General features: G+C 40.5%; 1 protein-coding gene across 8 annotated transcripts in view; it reads right to left on the reverse strand.

Annotated features, from left to right (window-relative positions):
• The window catches only part of LCLAT1 (lysocardiolipin acyltransferase 1), a 134,881-nt gene that overhangs the window by 79,540 nt on the left and 30,187 nt on the right, over positions 1-25,154 (reverse strand). For all 8 annotated transcript variants that reach the window (XM_080684687.1, XM_080684685.1, XM_080684692.1 and 5 more), the window contains one exon: positions 5,630-5,798. In XM_080684687.1, coding sequence (XP_080540813.1) covers positions 5,630-5,794 — 165 coding nt within the window. In that variant the 5' untranslated portion in view covers positions 5,795-5,798. The remainder of the gene's footprint in view (positions 1-5,629; positions 5,799-25,154) is intronic.

Genomic DNA, 25,154 nt, shown 5'->3' on the forward strand with positions numbered 1-25,154 from the left:
TCACTGATCTAAATGAAACATGCTCTGGACTTCTCCCCATCCCCACTGACAATACAGTGGGACAAAAAAATGGCAGTGACCAGACTTGACCATAAAGTGGAGGATATTATGCCAGGCTGGGTAGAAGGAATCTTCAGCCCTTAAATGACATTAGGGAGCAGATCTACCCTGTCAACCTGGACCTGAAGATAAATAAAGTTCTACCTTATTCAAAGCCACTGTATTTTGAATTTCCTTTGATAGTTTAGCCTACCCCTTAAAATGAATATAGGAGCAAACATTTGCTGCATAATTTACAAAGCCTGTATTAACACCTCATTTAGTTGTCACAATAACTCTGTGAGACATGTTGATAGAATTAGAACCCCCTTTTTTACAGAAGAAGAAAGAGAAATTTAGAGAGGCTAAGGAGCTTAGCCAAGTTTAAATGACTAGGAAGTTGTAAGGCCAATCCTGAAACCAAATGTGTGTACCAATAAGCACTCTGCTTATATTGGCTTCCCAAGGAAATCTGATTGACACTGTAAATCATTACAATTACAATGATTTCTACCGAGGTTGTAACTACAAGAAAATCCCCAAGAGTCTTAAGTTTTTGGTAGAGAGGTTCTGCCAGAATCATGATATTCACAACCAAAAGATTATATACTGTGGAAAACTGATGACATTAAAGAAAATGAAGTGTAGTAGAAAAATATGACTGTTACCAAAAAAATTATTTACTTAAATGTTTTTTTTTAGAATCCTATATACAATGTTGACTTTGGAATGGACCTCAGAGATTATCTACTCTAACTTCCTTATTTTACAGATGATAAAACCTGAGAAAAGTTAAAATGAAATTTCTCTAGTTTTATTAATGACTACAAATGGGATTATTGAATAATTAGAGTTTGTAGATGACTTTTTAGAAAAATCTACTTGTGATAATTTTATGTAAACTGAAAATATGCGTACTTTATTTGATATATTTTATGGAGAAATACTCACTTTGTAAATAAGCGAGTGATAGTGGCTACGCAATACCAGAAGATGAATATTTTATATTAAATGTTATGTTTGAGGGCTAATAATGAAATATTGGACTTCGTATTTTTAAAGCTGATTTAAAATTCCAACTCTAAGAATTCATAGCCTGGAAAATCAACTTCTGTCCTCTAACAAAGGAAGTAGTCTTCAGACAATTAAAAGCCAGAAAAGAAGGTAGCTGTGTAAATGTACAGTTTGAAAAATCTTAGGTATAAGGACTATTACCACCACAAGGATAGAGGTCATATCTATCCTGCTTGTCATTACATCCTAGCAAAATGCTTGGTACATGGTTGACACTTAATAGTTGTTGGGTGAATCTTCAGGGGTCCTGCTGATGACGTGCAATAAACAAAAGTTACAACAAAACATCCTTCTATTTCCCTGGCCAGTGTGGCTCAGTTGGTTGGAGTGTTGTCCCGTGCACCGAAGGGTCACGGGTTCACTTCCTAGTCAGGGCACATACCCAGATTGTGGATTTGATCCTGTCAAGGTGCAGATGGAAGGCAACCAATCGATGATTCCCTCCCTCACTCTCTAAAATAAAAATAAACAAACAAAAATCCTTCTATTAAGAAAGGAAAAATAAATTTGCCTGAAAGAATAAGGAGAATCCATACAAATATTAAATGCAAAGTATTTCCTACAGGAAAGAAAAAAAAAAGAGGTGACTGCTGCTTCCAGCCCAGACAAAGGAAATGGTAGTAGACTTACCTACCACCCAGTTGACTTAAAGAAAAATATGGCCATATAGTAAATAAATAGATGACGAACTTCAAGAAAGTAATGAAACCAACAAGAAACAATGAATTCTAGGATTTTAATGTACACTGTTTTAAACAGAAATCCACTATGTAAGAAAAGCAGGAGAAAGGGTTAGTGACCTTGGTTATCCTGTGTGACACTACAAGAAATCTAATATATATATAACTGTAGTCCCAGAAGGAGAGAATTGAGCAGAAAAAACTAGATGAAGAATTAATGGGCCAATTTGGAAAAAAACAAACTAACCTACAGATCTAAGAAGCCAAATAAACACAACAAATTACACATAAAGAAAAATACATTTAGATATATGTATCATGATCAAACTGCTAAATAAAAACAAGGAGAAATCTTAAAAGCAATCAGAGATAAATAACCCATAAGACAGAACTTTAAAGTATGAAAAGAAAAATAAATTTTATAGCCAGCAACACTATGCTTCAAAAGTCAAGGCAAAATAAGAAAAATTTAAATTAAATGAAAACAATTCAGCTGCAGGAGCCCTCACTACAAGAAAAGCTAAAGGAAGTTCTTTACGCTGAAGGGACAAGACACTAGGTGGAAACTCTAATATACATAAAAATAAAGAACACTAAATATGAAAAATATTTAAATAGAGGCTATATTTTTTCTTCTAGTTTCTTTAAAAGACATGACTATTTAAAGCAAGAAATTATAACATTGCATTATGGAGGTAATTATGTAAGTAGATGTAATTCAAGCATGTCAAACTCAAAGGCTAACACAGGCCAAATAAATAAGGCTTAACTTTATGTGGGCCGCAAAAAAAAAAAAAAAAAAAAGCTTCAATTTTCATAGAAACGCAGGTTTATTTCGATAGAGACATGCTGATACAAAGGGCTGAAATAAATGAGTAATCATTCACATAAAATAGAACATTTTAATAAAAATTAGTATTTTTTTCTTGAACATTAACTTACCAGACAATGAATAACTGCACAAAATAATAAGCGTAACGCAAATAAACCTATTTTTCTTGTTCTCCGAAAGCGAAATATTTCCTGTTGCGCACACCAAACAAGTCTGTCCAAGACTAATGATGTGGCAATCGGGTGGCTAAAATATTTGCTGCTAGTATTACTGGAGAGAAATGGTGTGCCTGTGCATAAGGCACGTAAGGAAAATGAATGCAACATGATGATAGTAATCAGTCATTAGCAAACGTTGTAGTTCATTATTAATAATTATGTATAACAGGATATTGTAAAAATTAAGTCATGAAATTTTTATTAAAACGTTTCTTACATACCTTTATATTGGCTTGGCCGCAAAAATATTTGTTGTGGGCTACATACGGCCCACGGACCGCGAGTTTGACATGCTTGATGTAATATGATAACGCAGCACAAAGGATGTAAGAATAAATGCACTACACTATTACAAGGTTCTTACATTTCATAAGATGCAGTAAATATTAACTCTAAGTGGACTGTGATACACTAAGGTTGCATTAGGTAATTTTTAAACCATAATTTAAAAAATTATATAATTTTCTTTCAAAAATAGAGGAGAGAACGTTGCACAACTCGTTTTATGAAGCCATACCTAAGCCATCCTGGTATCAAGCCTCTGATACCAAAGTTTGGGCAGTCTGGCCTTGAAACTTGTTTATGTCTGTCTACTCATCCAACAAATATTTTAATACATATAGAAAAGTACATAAAGTTTTATTTGGCTGAAGACTACTTCCTTTGTTAGAGGACAGAAGTTGATTTTCCAGGCCATGAATTCTTAGAGTTGGATTTTTAAAACAGCTTTAAAAATACGAAGTCCAGTATTTCATTATAGCCCTCAAACATAACATTTAATATAAAATATTCATCTTCTGGTATTGCGTAGCCACTATCACTCGCTTATTTGTAAATCACTTTTATTTGTATTCTTACTGGCATTATCACGTCTTATTGTAAATCACTTGTTTCAGGTATTTCAGCAACCTATGTCTTTTGCTTCTCAGCCAAAAGAGAAGGCTTTCTACGACTATTTCTTGTCAACTTTCCTCTCCACTGTGAGGGATTCATCACATTACTGAGACTGATTTTATTACTAGTTATCCTTTTCTCAGATATTTTTCCTCTAGTCAGGCATTCCCCAGCTCAAAATAACTCCAAACCCCCCTCTGAAACAATCAAGAGGTACCTGTGAACTTCTTACCACTGAAAAGTTGTTAAGGCTCCATGTGAGTCTGATGAATCCTATCACTTAAGGCTCTAATGGCAGCAGACAGTCTGGATTTAATCTTATCTGTGCTTAAATAATTTGCTTCTGTGTGTGAACTTGGGCAAATCATTTAATTTTTCAAAGCTTCTATATCCTGTTCTATAAAATGGGGACAACAGTGGCATCTGAAATGAAGCCATCCTCCTAAACACAGTATCTGCCACAAAAGTGGTCAGCAGCTCTGATCATCCTTATCCTGGAATTTTTGCTTTGACTTTTCCTTTCAACAAAATCTTCTCATTCTTCTCCTTATAACTGAATTAAATATGCAACCATACCACAATTGTTTATTATCTACAAGTATGCTGTCTCTTTCCCTGTGCCTGTAAAACAGACAGCTTGAAGTGCAAATACAGAAGAGAGATAAGAGGAAGGAAGAACAGAGAGGCAGGAGGCTACTTCTAGTTAAACAGTATCACATTTCATAAGACAAATATCTATAATTTAAAACAAATTAATCTTGTAAACAAGGAACAAATTAACTTCAAAAATTATTCATCAAAGTATTCCTTTTTAAATATGAAAAGGGCACACTGTAAATGATTTATTAAAATTAAATTTACAGGAAACTTTTAAGAAGTATCTGCTCCATCAAGTTAGGTACACCACCACTGCGTCTGGAATATTTCCCAATCAATCTCTACCTGAGAGGTCCATACCATCAGCATGATACTCTCCTCTCTACAAACATAGCAACGGCATCTGCTTGAGGAGAAATAGACAACTCAATTCAAAAGAAGCAGGTAAAGAAGACCCTTCAACAAATGAAGGAAGAGGATTCCTTTCTAGTTGTCCTGTTTGAGTATAACACCCACCATAACAAGTAAGTAAACCAGTAATAGTAAGTTCTAGGTGTTGCTCAGGAAAAAGAAAGAACATAACATTCACAAAGGGTAGACAGCCTATTCAAGGTAAGGACAACTGCATACATGTCCATTTTCAGAGAAGGCTGAAGCCTCTGCAGTCCCAGAGAAGGGAGGAGTCTGGACTGGAATCCTACTGGGAGTCCCCAGCTCAGGATCAGAGGAAGTGCGCTCACAGCAGCATGCACTGACCTTGCAGAGATACCTGGCAGTTCCAAGAATCCACTACATGTTTTGTATGTACTTTCACCTTACAGATGTTATTGACCTAGCCCACAGATAGGAAACCACTTTATTCTTAAATTTTGTGGTTACTGGGAAGAATTAAAGCAATCACATCAATATCAGGAGTTTAAAAAATATTTATCTAAATCTTAATTTTTGTCATTGTTTTGTAAAGTAAATGGAAATGCAAAGTTGATGATGCAAAATTGATGATACAAATATTCTTCAATCTGTATCTTTAGATTTGTGTATTTTGCTATATTTAAAGCATATCTCAATGAAAAAAATTTTGAAATTAAAATATAAATGTCTCAATTAGATATTTTACTTCAAAGGACAATTATTTTTCTCTCTAGTTTTTGTGTTGTTGTTTTTTTTAATTCTAATGCACCTCTTATATAACAGGAAAGACTTAAATCTAACATTTGACTAAATCTGAATCTAACAAAGTAAAAATCTATAGATCGGGCCACTTTGATAGTTTCCTTCTCTAGTGTGTAACTTACCACTGGAAGTGTGAGCCAGGTTGCGACAAGGCGGTTGTTGATCCAGCGATACCAGGATGGGTTTACAAGCATCAAAGGTAAAAAGGGACCCAGCATGAAAATGCTTCCAAAAAAGCTTCCCCAGAACAGAGTGAGTATGAAGTAAATCCCTTTCCATGACACCATGATTCTGAAAGATATAAAAAGGAAAGGTATATTTCGTTACTATATATGTAATTGCTCAAATTCAATTTCAGAATGAGGCATATAATCTCTAATGAGAGGGCTACAGCAAGCATGCCAAACTCAAAGGCTAACACAGGCCAAATAAACAAGGTGTAAGTGTATGTGGGCCGCAAAAAAAAAAAAAAAAAAGCTTCAATTTTCATAGAAACGTAGGTTTATTTTGATAGAGACACGCTGAATACAAAGGGCTGAAATGAGTAATCGTTCACATAAAATAGAACATTTTAATAAAAATATTTTTTCTTGAACATTAACTTACCAGACAATGAATAACTGCACAAATTAATAAGCGTGATGCAAATAAACCTATTTTTCTTGTTCTCTGAAAGCGAAATATTTCCTGTTGCACACACCAAACAAGTCAGTCCAAAACTAATGACATGGCAATCGGGTGGCTAAAATATTTGCTGCTAGTATTAGTGGAGAGAAATGGTACGTCGGCGCGTAAGGGAAACGAATGCAACATGATTATAGTAATCAGTCATTAGCGAACATTGTAGTTCATTAATAATAAATCTATATAATAAATAGGCGATATGCAAATTGACCGTCACGCCCTCACAAGATGGCTGCCTATGACCAGATCAGCAGGGGGATTATGAGGGAAGACAAAACAACTGAACAGCAGGCTGTGTGGGGCTACCAGGCCAGGAGGGGGGACATGAGGGGCAACCAGGCCGGCAGGTGGGGCAGTTGGGGGCAACCAGCCCGGCAGGGGGGACAGTTGAGGGCAACCAGGCCTGCAGAGGGGGGCAGTTGGGGGTAACCAGGCCGGCGGGGGCGGGGGGGGGGCAGTTAGGGGCAACCAGGCCGGTGGGGGTGGAGGCAGTGAGGGGCAATCAGGCCGGCGGGGGGGGGGAGGGAAGGGGCAGTTAGGGGTGACCAGGCAGGCAGGCAGGTGAGCAATTATGAGCCAGTGGTCCCGGATTGTGAGAGGGATGTCCGACTGCCGGTTTAGTCCCAATCGCTGGGACATCCCCCAAGGGGTCCCAGATTGGAGAGGGTGCAGGCTGGGCTGAGGGCCCCCCCCCCCCTCCCACCGTGCATGAATTTCGTGCACAGGACCTCTAGTACTGTATAATAAAACCCTAACATGCAAATCAACTGAATGGCGGAACAACTGATCGCTATGACATGCACTGAGCATCTGCCCCCCCACCACCCGAGAGGGAGGCGACCCACAGCAGCAATCAGGGGGCAGGGCTGGCCAGCGGTTGGTGCCAGGCCACCAGCCAAGGTGGGTGCCAGCAGGGGGCCTCCTGATCGCCCTGCCCGCCCGTCGCCCAACACATCAGCCCTGATCGCCGGCCAGGCCTAGGGACCCTACCCTGTATATTGGGAATAGTCTCTTAGATTTAAAAATTAAAACCTGGCAAGGCTACTCTAACACTGAAAAGAACAGGATGATGCAGTGATGACATGCATGGACTCTGGCTTGCACATTTTTGTGGTCAGCCCTGATTCTGACACTTATAACTGTGTGACAAAGCCAATTACTTAACATCTCTCTGCTTCAGTTTTTCCACCCATAAGATGGGGAAAATGGTACTACTGCCTCAGAAGGATCATGTTATGTACTACTTTTTATAATCAGGGCAAAAAAAATGTAACTGCCCATGCAACAGCAAGATGTCTTTCACCTGTATGAAAAGTATGGTCACTGGTGCATACAGCATACTGGATTGCGACTGCCAGCAGTCAGACATCCCCCGAGGGAGCAAGCCAGGATGAGGGACCCCCCACCCCATGCATGAATTTCATGCACTGGGCCTCTAGTTATGTATAACAGGATATTGTAAAAATTAAGTCACAAAATTATTAAAACGTTTCTTATATATCATTATATTACCTGGGCTACAAAAATATTCGTTGTGGGCCCATGCGGCCCACAGGCCGAGAGTTTGACATGCTTGGGCTACAGAATAGGCTCTCTGATAAAGGATATAAGAGCCTGAATACCATAGAGGTGACCCTCTTACCCTACTGGTCTAACAAGTTTTCAGTACATTCAAAATTGATACTTTCACAAGAGTAAATGTCTAACTTCCAAAAATAAAGCTGTCTAGTTTATAAAGCCTTCTTTTTTAATTGTTTATCAGTATTAACAAAAACCTATATTTTTTTTTTCCAGGATATTATCCAACACAAAATCTTAAAATATTCCAAAGTTTTTTATATTCTACTATAACAAACAGACTTAATGAACTAAGAACTGCAGAACAGCTTCCTAAGGGTGACTATGCCTAAAAATGATGACAATTTTACAGTGTACTTAAGTTTTCTAATCTAGAAATGTTAATTATTTACATTAGAACCTGAAAGTAATATGTTTGGTCAATTACTCTTAAAATGGCTTGTTCTGAGCTGAAAGGTTAAACAGAAGTCAGACTCCTCACTCTCTTTCCTAATTTGCCAAAGGATTATAGTCAGCCCGCCATATCTGTGGGTTCTATATCTGTGAATTCAATCGCGGATAGAAAATATTCAGGGGTGATGGGATAATGTTGCTCTATTTCTAAAGTGTACAATGTAGTTAAGCCTATGATGGTCATATCTGTACAAACATGTACAGATTTTATTTCTTGCCATTATTCCCTTAACAATTCAGTGTAACAACTATTTATATAGCATTTAAATTGCATTTGGTATTATAAATAATCTAGAAAACATTTAAAACATATGAGAGAATGTGCACAGATTATATGCAAATACTGAGCTATCTATACTACTAAAAGTGTAATATGCTAATTAGACCAAGAGACCTTCCAGACGTCCTTCCAGACAAAGCCATGGTGGCAGGGCCGAGGCAGAGGCGGTTAGGGGTGATCAGGGCTGGAGGGGAGGGCAGTTGGGGGTGATCAGGCCTGCAGGGGGGCAGTTGGGGGCAAGCAGGCCGGCAGTGGGGAGCAGTTGGGGGCGATCAGGCTGGCAAGGGGGGGCAGTTGGGGGCAAGCAGGCTGGACGGGGGGGGGGGGGCAGTTGGGGGTGAGAAGGCCAGCAGGGGTGGGGGCAATAGGTGGTGAGCAGGCCAGCAAGCAGAGTGGTTAGGGGTGATCAGGCAGGCAGGCAGGCAGGTGAGCAGTTAGGAGCCAGCATTCCTGATTTGCGAGAGGGATGTCCAACTGCCCAAGGGGTCCCAGATTGAAGAGGGTGCAGGCTGGGCTGAGGGACACCCCTGCACCCCCATGTACAAATTTCATGCACCAGGCCACTGGTTTTATATAAGGGACTTGAGATCCTCAGATTTTTATATCCACAGGGGTCCAGAGAACTAATACCCATGGGTACCGAGGGACAGCTGTACTTTCATGGGTCCTCATAACCAGAAGAACATAATACTGATATTTTAAACTAAACTGTTGGAAACATAGTCTAAAATAATGAAACATTTGATTTTACAACCTAAACTATATTAGAGAAAATATATGGTTTACCTCAGGATAATAAAGCTATGGGAAAAATTATTAAACTATGAAAATGATAATGGCCTGAAATGTATATGTTAAAAAAAGATATTCTAGTGATCAAGACCTCTGAATATTTTAAAATAATCACAACAGAAAACAAATACTATTTCAAATGTCATAGTGCTTTAAAAAAATGTCAGACAAACAACAAAACAGGTCAAATCCCTTATGGTCAGCAAACTCATTAGTCAACAGAGCCAAATATCAACAGTACAACGACTGAAATTTCTTTTGAGAGCCAAATATTTTAAACTTAAGCTTCTTCTAATGCCACTTCTTCAAAATAGACTCGCCCAGGCCGTGATATTTTGTGGAAGAGCCACACTCAAAGGGCCAAAGAGCCGCATGTGGCTCACGAGCCGCAGTTTCCAGACCACTGCCTTAACACAAAATCAAGTTTACCTGGATAATACTTATATTACCAAATCTCTACCAATACTTACAGCTTAACCACATATGTACAAAATGGTTCAAAGTACAAACAGAATAAGACCATAAGTGCTTAACAGTTTGTTTACACAGGGCCAAGAATTGTCTGTGTTCCTACCACCCTCAGCTTTGCTTCCTGAGGCTCAGGCCTCTTTGGATTAAAAGACATTATAGATGTACCTCTATAATGTCATGGACCTGGAGAGCAGTATGCTAAGCAAAATAAGCCAGTCAGAGAAAGGTAAGTATCACATGATCTCACTCATATGTGGAATCTAATGAACATAAACTGATAAACAAAAATAGACCCAGACACATAGAAGCATGGGACAAACTGTCAAACCTCAAGAGAGAAGGCAGGGGAGGGTGGGCGGTGTAAGAGATCAACCAAAGAACTTTTATGCATATAAGCATAACCAATGGACACAGAGAATAGGGGGGCCAGGGTGAGAGAGGTCAATGGGGAAAAAAGGAAACATATGTCTCAATAACAAAGATTAAAAAAAAAAAAAGGACATAGGCAGCTTCTCTCCAGTCTTCAATAGAAACAGAACTTTTACTTTTTAATTCATGTACTATTATATTAGCCTAATTTTTATAAAGAATAAACATGCATTACTTTATAATTTAAAATGTTTTAATTATAAAAATTTTAAGAACATAATTAATCCAGATTAAAATTACCTTTGTTTTAATCCCAAATTAAATACTATCAGAAAAAAACAATCCTTGGGAATCAGCTGAGACAAATATATGAGACAAGTTTATGAGTTTCCCAATACTATTCCAAAATAAATAAGCAACATGTTGGTTTTGATTCAGATGCCAAAATCAAATACATATAATAAAAGTGTAAAAACGAATGTCAATTATTGCTTATGTAATAGAGGCCCGGTGCATGGATTCATGCACCAGTGAAGTACCTCGGCCTGTCCTGCGGGGATCAGGCCGAAACTGGCTCTCCAATATCCCCCAAGGGATCCCAGATTTCAAAAGGGCACTTCTCAGGTGATGCACCCCAGAATCGGGATCCCTCCTCTCTGGTTCCGGGTACATCACCAGAGAACCACAGCTGCCAAGTCACTGCAGCTTGGCAGCTCCTGCGTTGAGCATCTGCCCCCTGGTGGTCAGTGCACGTCATAGCTACCGGTCAGAGCATCTGCCACCCGGTGATCATTGCATGTCATAGCTACTGGTCAGACAGTTAGGCTTTTATATATATATACTAGAGACCCGGTGCACGAATTCGTGCATGGGTGGGGTCCCTTTGGGTGCCCTGCAGGGATTAGACCGAAACCTGCAGTCCAACACCACCTGCATCTCCCATCTGCCGCTCCCGCTCATCCTGGCCCCACTGTGCCTGCCGCAGGCTCGTGCCCAATCAGTCCTGATCAGGAGACACTTGCGCCGCTGCAGCAGTGCTCACCAGCCATGAGCCCTGCATCTGGCACCCTCCCAAGGGGAGTGGCCTGCGAGATCAGACTGAAACCAGCTCTTTGACATCCTCTGAGGAGTCCCGGATTGCGAGAGGGCACAGGTCAGGCTGTGGGACCCCTTCGGTGCATGATCGGGCCAGGGAGGGACCATGGGAGAGCTCCAGAGTGTGTCCGGCCCATCTCGCTCAGTCCTGATCAGCCAGACCCCAGCAGCAAGCTAACCTACCGGTCGGAGCATCTGCCCCTTGGTGGTCAGTGCATGTCATAGCGACTGGTTGACCAGTTAACTGTCTGCCCCCTGGTGGTCAGTGCATGTCATAGAGAGCAGTTGAGCAGCCTTAGCATATCATTAGCACATTACACTTTGTTGGTTGTTCTGCCGTTTGGTCTATTTGCATATTACCCTTTTATTATATAGGACTAGAGGCCCGGTGCATGAAATTCGTGCATGGGAGGGTCCCTCAGCCCGGCCCGCACCTTCTCCAATCTGGGACCCCCGGGGGATGTCTGACTGCCAGTTTAGGCCTGATCCCACAGGCCTAAACTGGCATTCGGAAATCCCTCTCACAATCCGGGACTGCTGGCTCCTAACCACTCGCCTGCCTGCCTGCCTGCCTGATTGCCCCTAAATGCTTCTGCCTGCCAGCCTGATAGCCCCCTAACCACTCCCCTGCCGGCCTGATTGCCCCCAACTGCCCTCCCCTGTCGGCTCGATCGCCCCCAACTGCCCTCGCCTGCCGGCCTGATTGCCCCCAACTGCCCTCCCCGGCTGGGCTGTTTGCTCCCAACTGCCCTCCCCTGCCAGCCCAATCGCCCCCAACTGCCCTCCCCTGCCGGCCCGATCGTCCCCAACTGCCCTCCCTGCCGGCCCGATCGTCCCCAACTGCCCTCGCCTGCCAGCCCGATTGCCCCCAACTGCCCTCCCCGGCTGGGCTGTTTGCTCCCAACTGCCCTCCCCTGCCAACCTGATCGCCCACAACTGCCCTCCCCTGACGGCCTGTTCGCCCCAACTGCCCTCCCCTGCCAGCCTGATTGCCCACAACTGCCCTCTCCTGCTGGTCATCTTGTGGCGGCCATCTTGTGGTGGCCATCTTGTGGCGGCCATCTTGTGGCAGCCATCTTGTGACGATGTCACACAAGGGCATGGCGTGAGGGCAATACGCCACCTAGGCTTTTATTATATAGGATAGATTATTGCAAAATGATCACTTAGCAATGAAAATAAAAATGTATTTTTAAAATATATTTTATTGATTTTTTACAGAGAGGAAGAGAGAGGGATAGAGAGTTAGAAACATTGATGAGAGAGAGACATCGATCAGCTGCCTCCTGCCTGCCCCCTACTGGGGATGTGCCCACAACCCAGGTACATGCCTTTGACCGGAATCGAACCTGGGACCCTTCAGTCTGCAGGCCGATGCTCTATCCACTGAGCCAAACCGGTTAGGGCAAAAAAATGTTTTAACATATAGCTAAAATAATCACAGCTTGAGATTATTCCACAATGTAAAAGAATTTAACTGTGTTCATTAATTAATTTAAGTCAAATGCTCTTTGTGTACTATTCTTATAAACTAGATGAATATGTTAAATACTTATGAGCTAATTAATTTCTTTCGAGTCCAATACATTTTTATTTATTTATTTATTTATTTTTTAAATATATAGTATTGATTTTTTACAGAGAGGAAGGGAGAGTTCTAGTTAGAAATATCGATGAGAGAGAAACATCGATCAGCTGCCTCCTGCACACTCCCTATTGGGTATGTGCCCGCAACCAAGGTATAAGCCCTTGATCGGAATCGAACATGGGACCCTTGAGTCCGCAAGCCAACGCTCTATCCACTGAGCCAAACTGGTTAGGGCTCCAATACATTTTTAAATCCCCAAATGCATGTTAATTTGCATGACCTGATTCTGATGAACATTTCTGCATTTTTCAGAATTTAATAACATAAACACATCTGTCTCGCCTGATAAAATGGTATGTTTCATTCCCTAATAGAACTGAATTTGTTTTCCTTTCAAGTCTCAAAAGACAGGCTCATAGCTAAATTTAACATTCAATTCCAGAAGCAAAGATTATGTCATAATTATCTTCTTCTCCTCTTACAATCTTTTATTTGTATTCTTATTGGCATTATCACATGTCTTATTGTAAATCATTTGAAATTCTTAGGAAGCAGATCATTAATTAAAAGTAAATTTGAAAGAATGTCACTGCTAAATATTTTATAAAAGTCTCTGCTAAAGTATAATGTCAGAAAATTGCTAAAACTTTTATTTTAAAATTTATATTCAAGATATTCTGATGACAAAAGGGTACTCCTTTAATAAGCAAAACACCAAAAGAAATTTTTAAAAAGTAAGCCAAACAGAACTTAAAACATCTTTCTGGATCAATTAAGAATTCATAAGGCAGGCAAGGGAAGCTGAAATGATAATGTATAAAGTTTGCTCTGACACCTTTACCTGTTTGGGGAAAGGACCCAAACAGTAACAGGAAAGGACCAACTAGATAGTTTCATGCTTCCTAAAGCCGTACAAGAATACCACCTTCCCCCTTACAAAAAAAAAAAGAAAAAGTACAAGGTAAGCAGGCATTCTCCTGAGAACTTAGACAAAATAAAACCACAGTTTACTTATTTTGATAAAACACAGGGGTCAGTTAAAGAGCAAAATGGAGTCAAAACCAAAATAAAGAAGGGGATTTCAGTAACAAGATGGCTAACTCCCAGGGCTGAGGGGGAGGGAGTCCACTCGGAAGAGTTCTTAGAACTGTTTAAGGACATCAAGGGTTATATAAAAATGACACTAAGCTCTTGAAGTTTATAATGAGAGAAGAAATTATCTGTATAAATAGTTATAGTTTTCTAAACTGTGATGCAATTCTTAAAATGTACTTAAAAAGTTAACACATAAAAGAAGAGAATATGTCCTGTGTGAGTCTATGTATCTAAAGTTCAAAAGCAGAGAAACTATAAGGTAAAAGTAAGGATAATGGTTACCCAGGAAGGGATGGGTCAGGGTAGTGACTGGAAAGGCCACCAGGGGGCTTCAAGGATTTTGGTAATGCTTTGTTTGAATTGGGTTATGGTTACACATAGTGTATTCACTTTATGAAAATTCACTAAGCTGTATACTTGTGATTTATGCACGTTTCTATATGTAAATTTTTGAAATATGTTCTATTTCAAAAATACAGAAAAACGTTATGTATATAATAATTTAAACTGGATACTTTATGAGCAATACAATTTGATATGTGCAGTTTATGAGAAGAAAATACAAATGGTTGATAAATTTATGAAATCTTCAACCTATTTTTAGAAAATGCAAATTAAAACAACAAAGCACCATTTTTTCTCACAGCCTAGCAAAATACGTCTCAATTTTGTCTTTGATATTCTAAAAATCATTTGTTGGTGTCGTTGCCTCCGCAGCTGGAGGCAGTAAAACTTTAGAGGGCAAACTGATAGATAAGTAGCTATTATAATTTGAACATCATGAATTTCTTCTCAGCATCTACCCTAGAGAAATACTCAACTGCAAGTATAAAGAAGTTTCATTACAGCACTGTCTGTAACAAAAAAATCAGAAACATAAATGAACAGCTAAATAAATGGTACATTCAACATTATGAAACACTACACAGCAGCTGGAAAGAATAAGGTCAAGCTATATTTTCTAACATGAACAGCTCTCCACGATACATTGCTAGGTTAAAAATACATCATTTTGGAAAGGGGAACCACATCCCCCCACTACCAAAAACTACCCTATACTATATGATTTACTATATAGATAAATGTAAATACACATAAGACTGCGTAGAAGGATTCACACCCATGGTACTATGGCCACTTTTATGAAGATGTAAGAGCTGTGACTAAGAATGGTGGTCAAAGAGGAAACAGATCTTTCTGTAATATTTTAAAAAGAGAACATTTTCATATGATACATAGCACAAGAAAAAGAAGGGACAAAGGGGGAGAAAAGGAGGGGAAGAAAAGCAGTTTAAGCATAGTCAAACTTTATCCGCTTACCAGCAATGCCAGTTATGCCTGTTTTTCCATGACTCCATAATCCTATCTAATAAAAGAGTAATATGCAAACTGACTGTCACTCCAACACACAAGATGGCTGCCCCCATGTGGTCAAAAATGGCTGCCCCCATGTAGACAAAAGATGGCCGCCACAAGATGGCCAGCAGGGGAGGGCAGTTGGGGGCAATCAAGCCTGCAGGGGAGGGCAGTTTGGGGTGACCAGGCTGGCAAGGGAGGGCAGTTAGGGGTGACCAGGCTGGTAGGGGAGGGCAGTTAGGGGTGACCAGGCTGGCAGGGGAGCAGTTAGGCATCAATCAGGCTGGCATGGGAGTGGTTAAAGGGTGATCAGGCTGGCAGGCAGAAGTAGTTAGGGGCAATCAGGAAGGCAGGCTGAGAGCAGTTGGGAGCCAGCAGTCCTGGATTGAGAGGGATGTCCGGTAGGATCGGGCCTAAACAGGCAGTCAGACATCCCTCGAGGGGTCCCAGATTGTAGAGCAGCCGTGGGCAAACTACGGCCCGTTCGGCTGTTCTATCCGGCCCGCGGAGCAGAAAGAGAGGAGGGTTCTCTTGCTCTCCCCTCCGCTCCTTCACCAGCAGCAGTGTTAACATGGCAACGTCGGGAAACACGGCCGCAGCTCCTTCTTCTGAGTGGGCAGATTTATATCCACCCATTCAGTAGAAGGAACAACCTCTCAATCTTCCAGAGGCTCCTTGTAATGCCTGAGGACGCGTCCCCCGACATCACCCTGGGAATGCGTAGACACGTTATCGTGGTGATGTAGGGAGACACGACCCTGGAGAGCACAGTATCAGAGCACAGTTTGAAATGAATAAAACTATTGAAATAAAATAAAAAAAGACCATACCCTTTTATGTAATGATGTTTACTTTGAATTTATATTAGTTCACACAAACACTCCATCCATGCTTTTGTTCTGGCCCTCCGGTCCAGTTTAAGAACCCATTGTGGCCCTCAAGTCAAAAAGTTTGCCCACCCTTGTTGTAGAGGGTGCAGGCTGGGCTGAGGGACACACCCCCATGCACGAATTTCGTGCACTGGGCCTCTAGTCAAAGATAAAATTATTAAATGTTGAAGAAGAAATAATCCTACCTTGTGACCAAATTACTGTTTGCCATACTTTGAACTCAAAGTAAATTTTTACAAATTAAAAACCACTGACAATGTAAACTGAAATATGAATGATAAAGTACCCTAGGTAAACTAAAACACACCAGCACCCCCAAGGATCCTTGGCCTAAAAACAGTTACTTAAAAACATCATTCAATTTACTTCACAGCATTTATCTCTGTCAACTTGAAGTTTAAGCTCATGTTTTACTTTCCCTTCATGAGACATAGAAATAGCGAATGAAATTTATAAGTAAAGAACGGAGTAATAAAGGTACACAGACTGTCAAAAAGCAAATGAGTTTATTGAAACTCTTCCTATATGTAAAGTAAGAGCCCAGGAATGTTCATTTCTTACTATACCATTGTCTACTTTAGTTAAAAGCATACTTTTAAAAAAGAGAAAAGAGAAAAAGTTAAAATATCTGTCTAAATTTACCAAGTTATTTCAATCATTTCATCGAAACAAAGAATGACTACCAATTAGAGTCATTCCATGGGCATTAAAAACTCATACTAGTATACTGAAGAGAAAATATAATCACAAAGAAATAAAGTAATTGTGTAAAAGAACACACACAAAAAAAAACAAAACAAAAACAACACACACACACACTCATATAACATTTGCACCATTCAAAAGTAACCATCTTCAGATACTACGAAGAATAATAAGAGTCTTTACCATGCTAGGGCTTATCATCTAGGTGGAGAGAGAACAAATTTGAAAAGGAGGGAGAGAGGGAAGCAATACGAGAGAGCATATATTAAATGTCAAATTCATGGAAAATCAGTATGTGTGACAGTTTGTAAAATATTATAAGTCTAGAGCTAGAATTAAGATCACAAAAACCAACTCATAAATACAGAAAGCATTTTGTTTGTTGTCAGATGGGAGGGGGTTTGGGAGAATGTGTAAAAAGGTGAAGGGATTAAGAAGGACAATTTGATAGTTACAGAATAGTCATGGGCGTGTGAAGTACAGCATAGGGAATATAGTCATCCTATATAATAAGAGAGGAATATGCTTATTATCCTTTACGCCCTGAGGCATAACAACGACCTGCAAGAGGATGGGACAGCGAACTACAAGTGGACGGCAGAGAGCTACAAGAGGGGGCAGGGCAGCAAGCTATGAGGCAGGGAAGGGGGGGGGGCTACAGGAGGGCGGGGAAGCGGGCAGAGAGCTACAGGAGGAGGCAGGGCAGCAAGCCATGACGGGGGGCGGGGGGAGCTACAGGAGGGCGGGGCAGCAGGCGGAGAGCTACAGGAGGGTGGCAGCGACCTACTGGCACACGAATTCGTGCGCAGGGCTACTAGTAATCTATATTAATAAAAGGCCCGTGGCCATCACACCGTAATACCGTCACAACCAAACAAGCAGCAGCTCTCACCGCGGGTGGGGCAGGGCGCAAGCTACTAGCAGCGGAGAGCTACAAGCAGCGGAGGGCGGGGCAGTGAGCTACTGGTGGCGGAGAGCTATGAGCGGCGGAGGGCTACTAGTGGCAGACGGCTACTAGCAGCGGACAGCTACAAGTGGCGGAGAGCTATGAGTGGCAGAGGGTGGGGCACGAGCTACAAGCGGTGATGGGCGGGGCAGCCAGATGAAGCAAGTGGAAGTGAGCTACTCGCTCACGATTTCGTGCACGCTGGGCCTCTAGTATTGTAATAATTATGTAGTGTCAGATGAGTTCTAGATTTATCAGGGTGTTTACCCTGTAAGTTATATAAATGTCTAATCACTAGGTTGTACAACTGAAACTAATATAATATTGTATGTCAACTGTAATTGAAAAGTAAAAAATATTTTTTAAAAAGATCACTGAGCTTTAAACATCTTTTCGTTTCATAGATGATTCTCTCATTACCCCAATGAAGAAAGTGGGGAACAGAAAAGTTGAGGGACCTGACTTGTGCTCACAGTGGCACAGCCAGTGATAGGCTAAGCCCTCTCATCTCCAGTTACTAGCTTAGTGTTCTTTCCATTTGGAAGGGATCAGAGATGGCTAAGTCAATCAACTAAAACATTCAGAGGAATTAAGATGCAAGCAAGACCTGGGCCTGGAAGAATAGTACTCAGTCAAGCTAAAGAGGCTGATCTCTTAACATTATTTATTCCCTATAGTGCACACTGTACAGTCATTAGTTAGTTAAGAGGAAGTTTTTCCAAGGTCTCAGGATTTCTGTTCAGTTTTATTACTTCCAAATTGTTTCCAACAATATGAATTATTAACAGCAAGTATTTTTTAATGAAAAGTCACCATTTATTTTCTGTGTAAATGGCGAGCAAACTCACTACATTTCAACAATTTCCTGTTATTGCACAAAGTTTCCTTATAAGATGTAAAAGTTAAAACCACATACACCTACAGTAAGTGGAACACTGCTATATGAAACCCATCTCAGAAAGACTGGTTAGTATAATTCTATTATACATCCTACCTGTTATTCAAGACTACCTCCCTTATTTGAATTACTTATTATAGTCCTCCAAGTGTTAAATACAGAGCACTATATAACCGAGCAATTCCACTTCATTTACCTAAGTTAAATGAAAATACATAGCTACACAAAAACATATACGTGAAGGTTCATAGCAGCACAATTCTTAATAGTCAAAAAGTAGAAACAACCCAAATATCCTTCATTTGAAAAATGAATTTAAAAAGTGGCACAGCCATCAGTGAATATCATTCAACAAAAAAAGGAATGAAGTACTTGATACATGCTACAACATAGATTAACTTTGACAACATTGCGTTAAGTGAAAGAAGCCAGTCACAAAAGTCCACATATTGTATGATTTCATTTACATAAAATGGCCAGAACAAGAAAATCTATTGGGACAGAAAGTAGAGTAGTGGTTCCCTAGGACTGGAGGCAGGTGGAATGTGGGTGACTAGGACTGGAGGCAGGTGGAATATGAAGTTTGTTTTGGAAGTTAAAAAAAAGTGTTCTAAATGTCAGTGAAAGAACATCAGGACATGTACGGCAGGCAACCAATTAATGTATCTCTCTCAATCAATGTTTTGCTCTCTCTAAATTATTTATAGAACTTACAATAATTACTCTGTTTGATGAACAAAAGGAGGTAGTTTTCACAACAGTATAACGCATCCTATATAATAAAGAGGTAATATGCAAATTGGCCATCACTCCAACACACAAGATGGCCGCCACAAGATGGTCAGCAGGGGAGGGCAGTTGTGGGCAATCAGGCCAGCAGGTGAGGGCAGTTAGGGGCTACCAGGCTAGCAGGGGAGGGCAGTTGGGGGCAACCAGGCTGGCAAGGGAGGGCAGTTAGGGGTGACCGGGCCGGCAGGGGAGGGTAGTTAGGGGTGACCAGGCTGGCAGGGGAGGACAGTTAGGGGAAATCGGGCTGGCAGGGGAAGACAGTTAGGCGCCGATCAGGCTGGCAGGGGAGTAGTTTGGGGGTGATCAGGCTGGCAGGCAGGAGAACGGCTGGGAGCCATCAGTCCTGGATTGTGAGAGGGATCCCAGATTGGAGAGGGTGCAGGTTGGGCTGAGGGACACACGCCCCCCCCACCCCATGCACGAATTTCATGCACTGGACTCTAGTACATTATAAAAGTGATCTCTAAAATTTTGTTTTAAAATCACCTACAACGGAAAGTCAGTTGAAAGGAGCTTTAGAAATAACTTATTGCACTGGTTTATAAACCTTTTTGAGCATCAAACCCTTCATTTAAAAATCTCCCCAAGAAGTCTCATATATAAAACAAGAGCAGAGCAGATCCGTTCAGACCTATCCTCTGCCCCCAGACCTGACTCCTCACCCTGACCTAGATCCCTCCTACCTCAGAGATTAAAGAACATCATTGGGAACCAGTGGCCTAGACAAACCCTTCAAGTCCCAGATGATGCAATGGAGGTCCAGATTCACTTTTCCTTACTGCTAAGAGAATTCCATATCTAGACTGCCTGGTAGTTTTACTCCTCAGATGGATCTTCACAAAAATCACAACTCACACACTTTTTGAGATAAATGGGGCCTTAGGGCAGACCTGGACTTCTCATTCTCAGTCTAGTCCACTCTGCCTCTCTTTTCAAAATATAGGAGAGTGAGAAATACTATATAAAGTGATTTACATAAAATATTCCTATCCTCACAACTCTGGAAGTAAGTAAAAGCATACCCATTTGCAGTTGAAGAAAGTGAACTCAGAAACATTCAAACATGCCCAGACTACATAACTGGAAGGTTGCAGCAGAGCTAGGATTTAAACCTGCATCCATTTAGCTCCAAAGCTTGTACTCTTCCCAATAAAACACATTATTTTTGGGTAGCATAAATACCAGACTATAAAAGAAAGGGGGAATCCATGATCCAGGTAGAGGAAAATAGTATCAAGGTGATAGGTGCCTATTACAGCATTGAAATGGGATTATAAAGAGTATGATTGCTAATAATTAAAAAAAAGAAGAAATAAAGCAACCATAAGACCCACAAAGCAAAGCCAGGATTACATTAATGAGGCATAGCTGCTTAATGTAAAGAAAGTTTCATAAATATATACTCAAGAAAACAATAATAAGAAAAAGAAATCAATAATTAAGCAAAAGCATGAAGTCCAAAAAGAAATAACAAAGTCACAAGGCTGCACAAGCGAGTAAATTACACTCTTCTTAAAATAAAAATATTTACAAAACATAAAATGTCTTTCACATGTTTAACAAAACACCACAGAAGTATCAGTTCTTAATGCAAAGCCATATCTCAGTTTTTCTCTAAAACATCACTGCCCTGATTACCTGCAACCTTGATGAAAAACAAATTCAATGTATATGCTATAGTCAAAAGTATCAAAGTTAAGTTACTACAGAATTCCACATAACTGATAAACTTCAGAAGCAACGTTCCAGAAGTTATAGAGGACAAAGCTCCCTCAAGAAATTAAATGTTGAAAAGTAAAAAGAAACTTGAACTGGTGCTGGGGTTGCTTCATATTGTATTCTACTCCAAGCACCTCTGGAAACACCAGACTATCAGGGAGGATTAGACTGCAGGATCAACACAGTACATCTCCCCTGAGTGTCAATTTTACTGTATTTTGGAAATAATACTTTTACCTTCAACAAGTACATAGGTAGATTACAGAATTTTCATGGAACCTACATACTTAAATATGAAATCAATTATAATGAAGGCTATGAAAGAATGTCATAAAGACTGTATACTATACTAGAAAGGCCAGACAAGTCTTCCTTGACCAGGTAAAGTAGTGAAACTAAAACAGAAGAGTTTTGTATTGGTTTTGGTTTTTTGGTTGCATATTTACAGGGGGATGGATCAGGCAGAGATGGGGGCTGAGCAGGTGAAGACAGGAGCTGGGGAAAGGACAATATGCGTGCCATCTCATGTCTCCAAGACAGGAAGTATTTGTTGGGTTCAAGAAATGAAATAAGATTCAATTTAGAGTTTTCATTATAATATACCTATAAATATAATAATATAACTATGATGTCAGAAAGTTATATAAATGTCTAATCACTATGTTATACACCTGAAATTAACATAATTATTGTATAGCAACTATAATTGAAAAGTAAATTAATTAATAATAACCATAATAATATATAAACTGTAGAGTATTAAAATAGGACTTTATAATCTTGGAGAGGGAGAATACTAGGCTTTTAGTTAACACAAATCCATTGCATTTGCATATCACACAGTACAGTACACCACTTTACACTATTTGACACTGTGGCAATGTGTGAGAAAGAAAAGGTAGGAATTTTACAGATGAAGAAATGAGTTTATGCCCAAGGTCACAAAGTCAGAACGTGGGAGCTCAGGAGGTGGCTATAAACCTATAGGATGTCCTCCAGAGTATTACACATGTCCACATATCTACCACCTACACGGTATCCAGCAGAAAGACCCCAAGTATCTTCATTTACTAATTGGGAGGCTGCCGTGTGCCAAAGGTTTAAGATACAGTTGTGCTGTCACTACATCACAGAACTTCCCTTAGCCAACAGATTAATTACAAAAGAATAATCCCATATAGTATCTGTATCTCCACAGCCAGCAATGTGTCAAATATAATATCCAGTTAACTATCCTATTTAAAAATGAAAATTATTTCATATAACTTTTTAGAAAAACCATGAAACAAGTTTTATACCTACTGACCGCTTACATAACATCCCTGGGTTCATCACCCATTGGATTCATTCTCTGCTTATAAAGAGTGGCTTCAGAAGCATGCACAAGAGCAGCACAGCAGATTATAAACCTGGGCTCTCTGTTCAAACCCTACTACTAACCACACTTGTATTAATTCTGAGAAAGTAACACCAAGCCCCCCATCCAGCACCCTCTCTTCTGCCCTTTCATCCCCATCCCTTCCTTCTTTACTAAGAAAATAAGAAAGCTGAATCTTGTTGATGGTTATCCATGGAATAGTACCCCCCCTAAACTAGCATTTTAGAAATCTGTTGGGTTCTTTCTTTGTTTTTTGTCTTCTAGCATAGTTATACCTCATACTGTATTACATTTTCCTTTACTAGTATATTACAGTTAGATAATTATATTGATTTATTTTAATTATGTGAGTAAAAAATTTCATTAACAATGAATTTCCTTCCAGGGTACTAAAAAGAATATTACAAAATATTTATTATAAAAATGGGGCTTTGGGTTAGATAGAATTAAGAATTAGTTGACTAGATGTCAAAGATTCTTTCCAGTCCTATAACTTACTGATTCTATTAATATTCTGAACACTAATAATGAATGATAAAGGTCAGTGTACATGATGATTTGTGAGCCAGAACAAAAGCATACTGAATCTGCTTCTGCACTTGATTACATAATTAAATTTGTAGAACAACAATTCTATCCCTTCACCTAGGATGTTATTAGAACACTGTGTACTTTTAAAAGATAAAAAGGTAAAAGAAGAAAATCACTATTATAGTAGGAGCTTAGGGATACAAGTTCAAAAGGAATCACTGAGGTTGGCAAAGATTCAGCCCACATGTCCCAATTATCAATTTAAAAAATCATATTTAATGAAATGGGCATAATGTGAAACAAATCCTGATATATTAAGATAAAAGTTAAATAGGTCTGGTATATTCCCCTCCACCCCAAAACAGAGAAATTGGTGATACATTTCAAATTACACTTATCAAAAGTTATTAAAGTAGAAAGGTGAAGCTTTAAGGATCAACCTTCCCATTCTGGGAGCTTGGGGTAGGAAGTAGGGAAGAGAAGATCCAGATAGTCAAAGGAACATAATATTCATTAACCACATTACTGCAAAAGTTAGTGTAAACCTGAGGATATGTTTGTATTGATTTAAAAGAGGGGGGGGGGGGAGTAGGAGAAACATCCATCGGTTGCCTCCTACATGTGGCCCAGCCCAAGAGATCAAACCTGCAACCTGGGTATGTGCCCTGACCGGTAATCAAACCCACCAGCCCTTGGTGTATGGAACAACACTCCAACCAACTGAGCAAAGATTTTATTGACCACTTTTTCTCATGAAGAACAAGAGGTTAAAAGGCATTAAATAACACGGATTTCCAGCAATCAGGACCAGGTATAACAAAAGCCTTTCAAAAATAAGCCTATGGCTCTAAATCAGGAGAAAAGTTATCAATGATTGCACAAAATTGACTCTATAGAAGAATGCAGTTAAGCTTTATCCAATGACCTAATTTTATGTATGAAACTGTTTTGTATTTAGTACCTGGTGCCTCTATATGCTAAGTGCTTTCCTATATACTATTTTATTTGATAGTTCTCATATTTTATCTTAGTTGATAACATATTTGATGAAATTTTTACCTTTGGTAGCCTCCATTAATCCTAATAAAAGAGTAATATGCAAATTAACCATCACTCCGCTACACCCACAAGCCATGCCCACAAGCCACGCCCACCAATCTGGAGCGAATATGCAAATAAACCCAACCAAGATGGCTACAGCCACAGAGAGCAGGAGGGAGGCTTGGGTTTCCCCGGCAATGGAGGAAGCCAAGTTTTCCGCCTGCCCTTGCCGGCCTAGGCCTCCACTCAAGGCTACAAAATTTCAATGATAGAAGATACATAAATCCAAACAAAAATGGCGGCAACCACGGAGCTGGAAAGAGCAGGAGGCTAGGGTTGCCCTTGGTGATGGAGGAAGCCAAGCTTTCCACATACCCTGGCCGGCCCAGACCTCCGCTTAAGGCTACAAAGTTTCAATTATAGAAGATACATAAATCCCAAAAAAAATGGCTGCTGCCACGGAGCAAGCAGAAGGCCCCTCGCCCAGGCCGCCCCATGCCCCAAGGGAACCCCACCCTGATCCGGGACACCCTTCAGGGCAAACCAGATGGCCCCCACCCATGCACCAGGCCTCTATCCTATCTAATGAAAGAGTAATATGCAGATTGACCATCACTCCAACACACAAGATGGCTACCCCCATGTGGTCAAAGATCCTGCCCCCATGTGGACACAAGATGGCCACCACAAGATGGCCAGCAGGGGAGGGCAGTTGGGAGGGACCAGGCCTGCAAGGGAGGGCACATGTGGGCGATCAGGCCAGCAGGGGAGGGCAGTTGGGAGGGACCAGGCCTGCAAGGGAGGGCAGTTGTGGGCGATCAAGCCTGCAGGGGAGGGCAGTTAGGGGTGACCAAGCTGGCAGAGGAGGGCAGTTAGGGGTGACCAGGCCTGCAGGGGAGGGCAGTTGGGGGGGGACCCAGGCCTGCAGGGGAGAGCAGTTGGGGGTGACCAGGCCTGCAGGGGAGGGTAGTTAGGGGTGACGAGGCCTG

Source organism: Plecotus auritus, assembly GCF_963455305.1.
Source record: "Plecotus auritus genome assembly, chromosome: 8".
NCBI lineage: Eukaryota > Metazoa > Chordata > Mammalia > Chiroptera > Vespertilionidae > Plecotus > Plecotus auritus.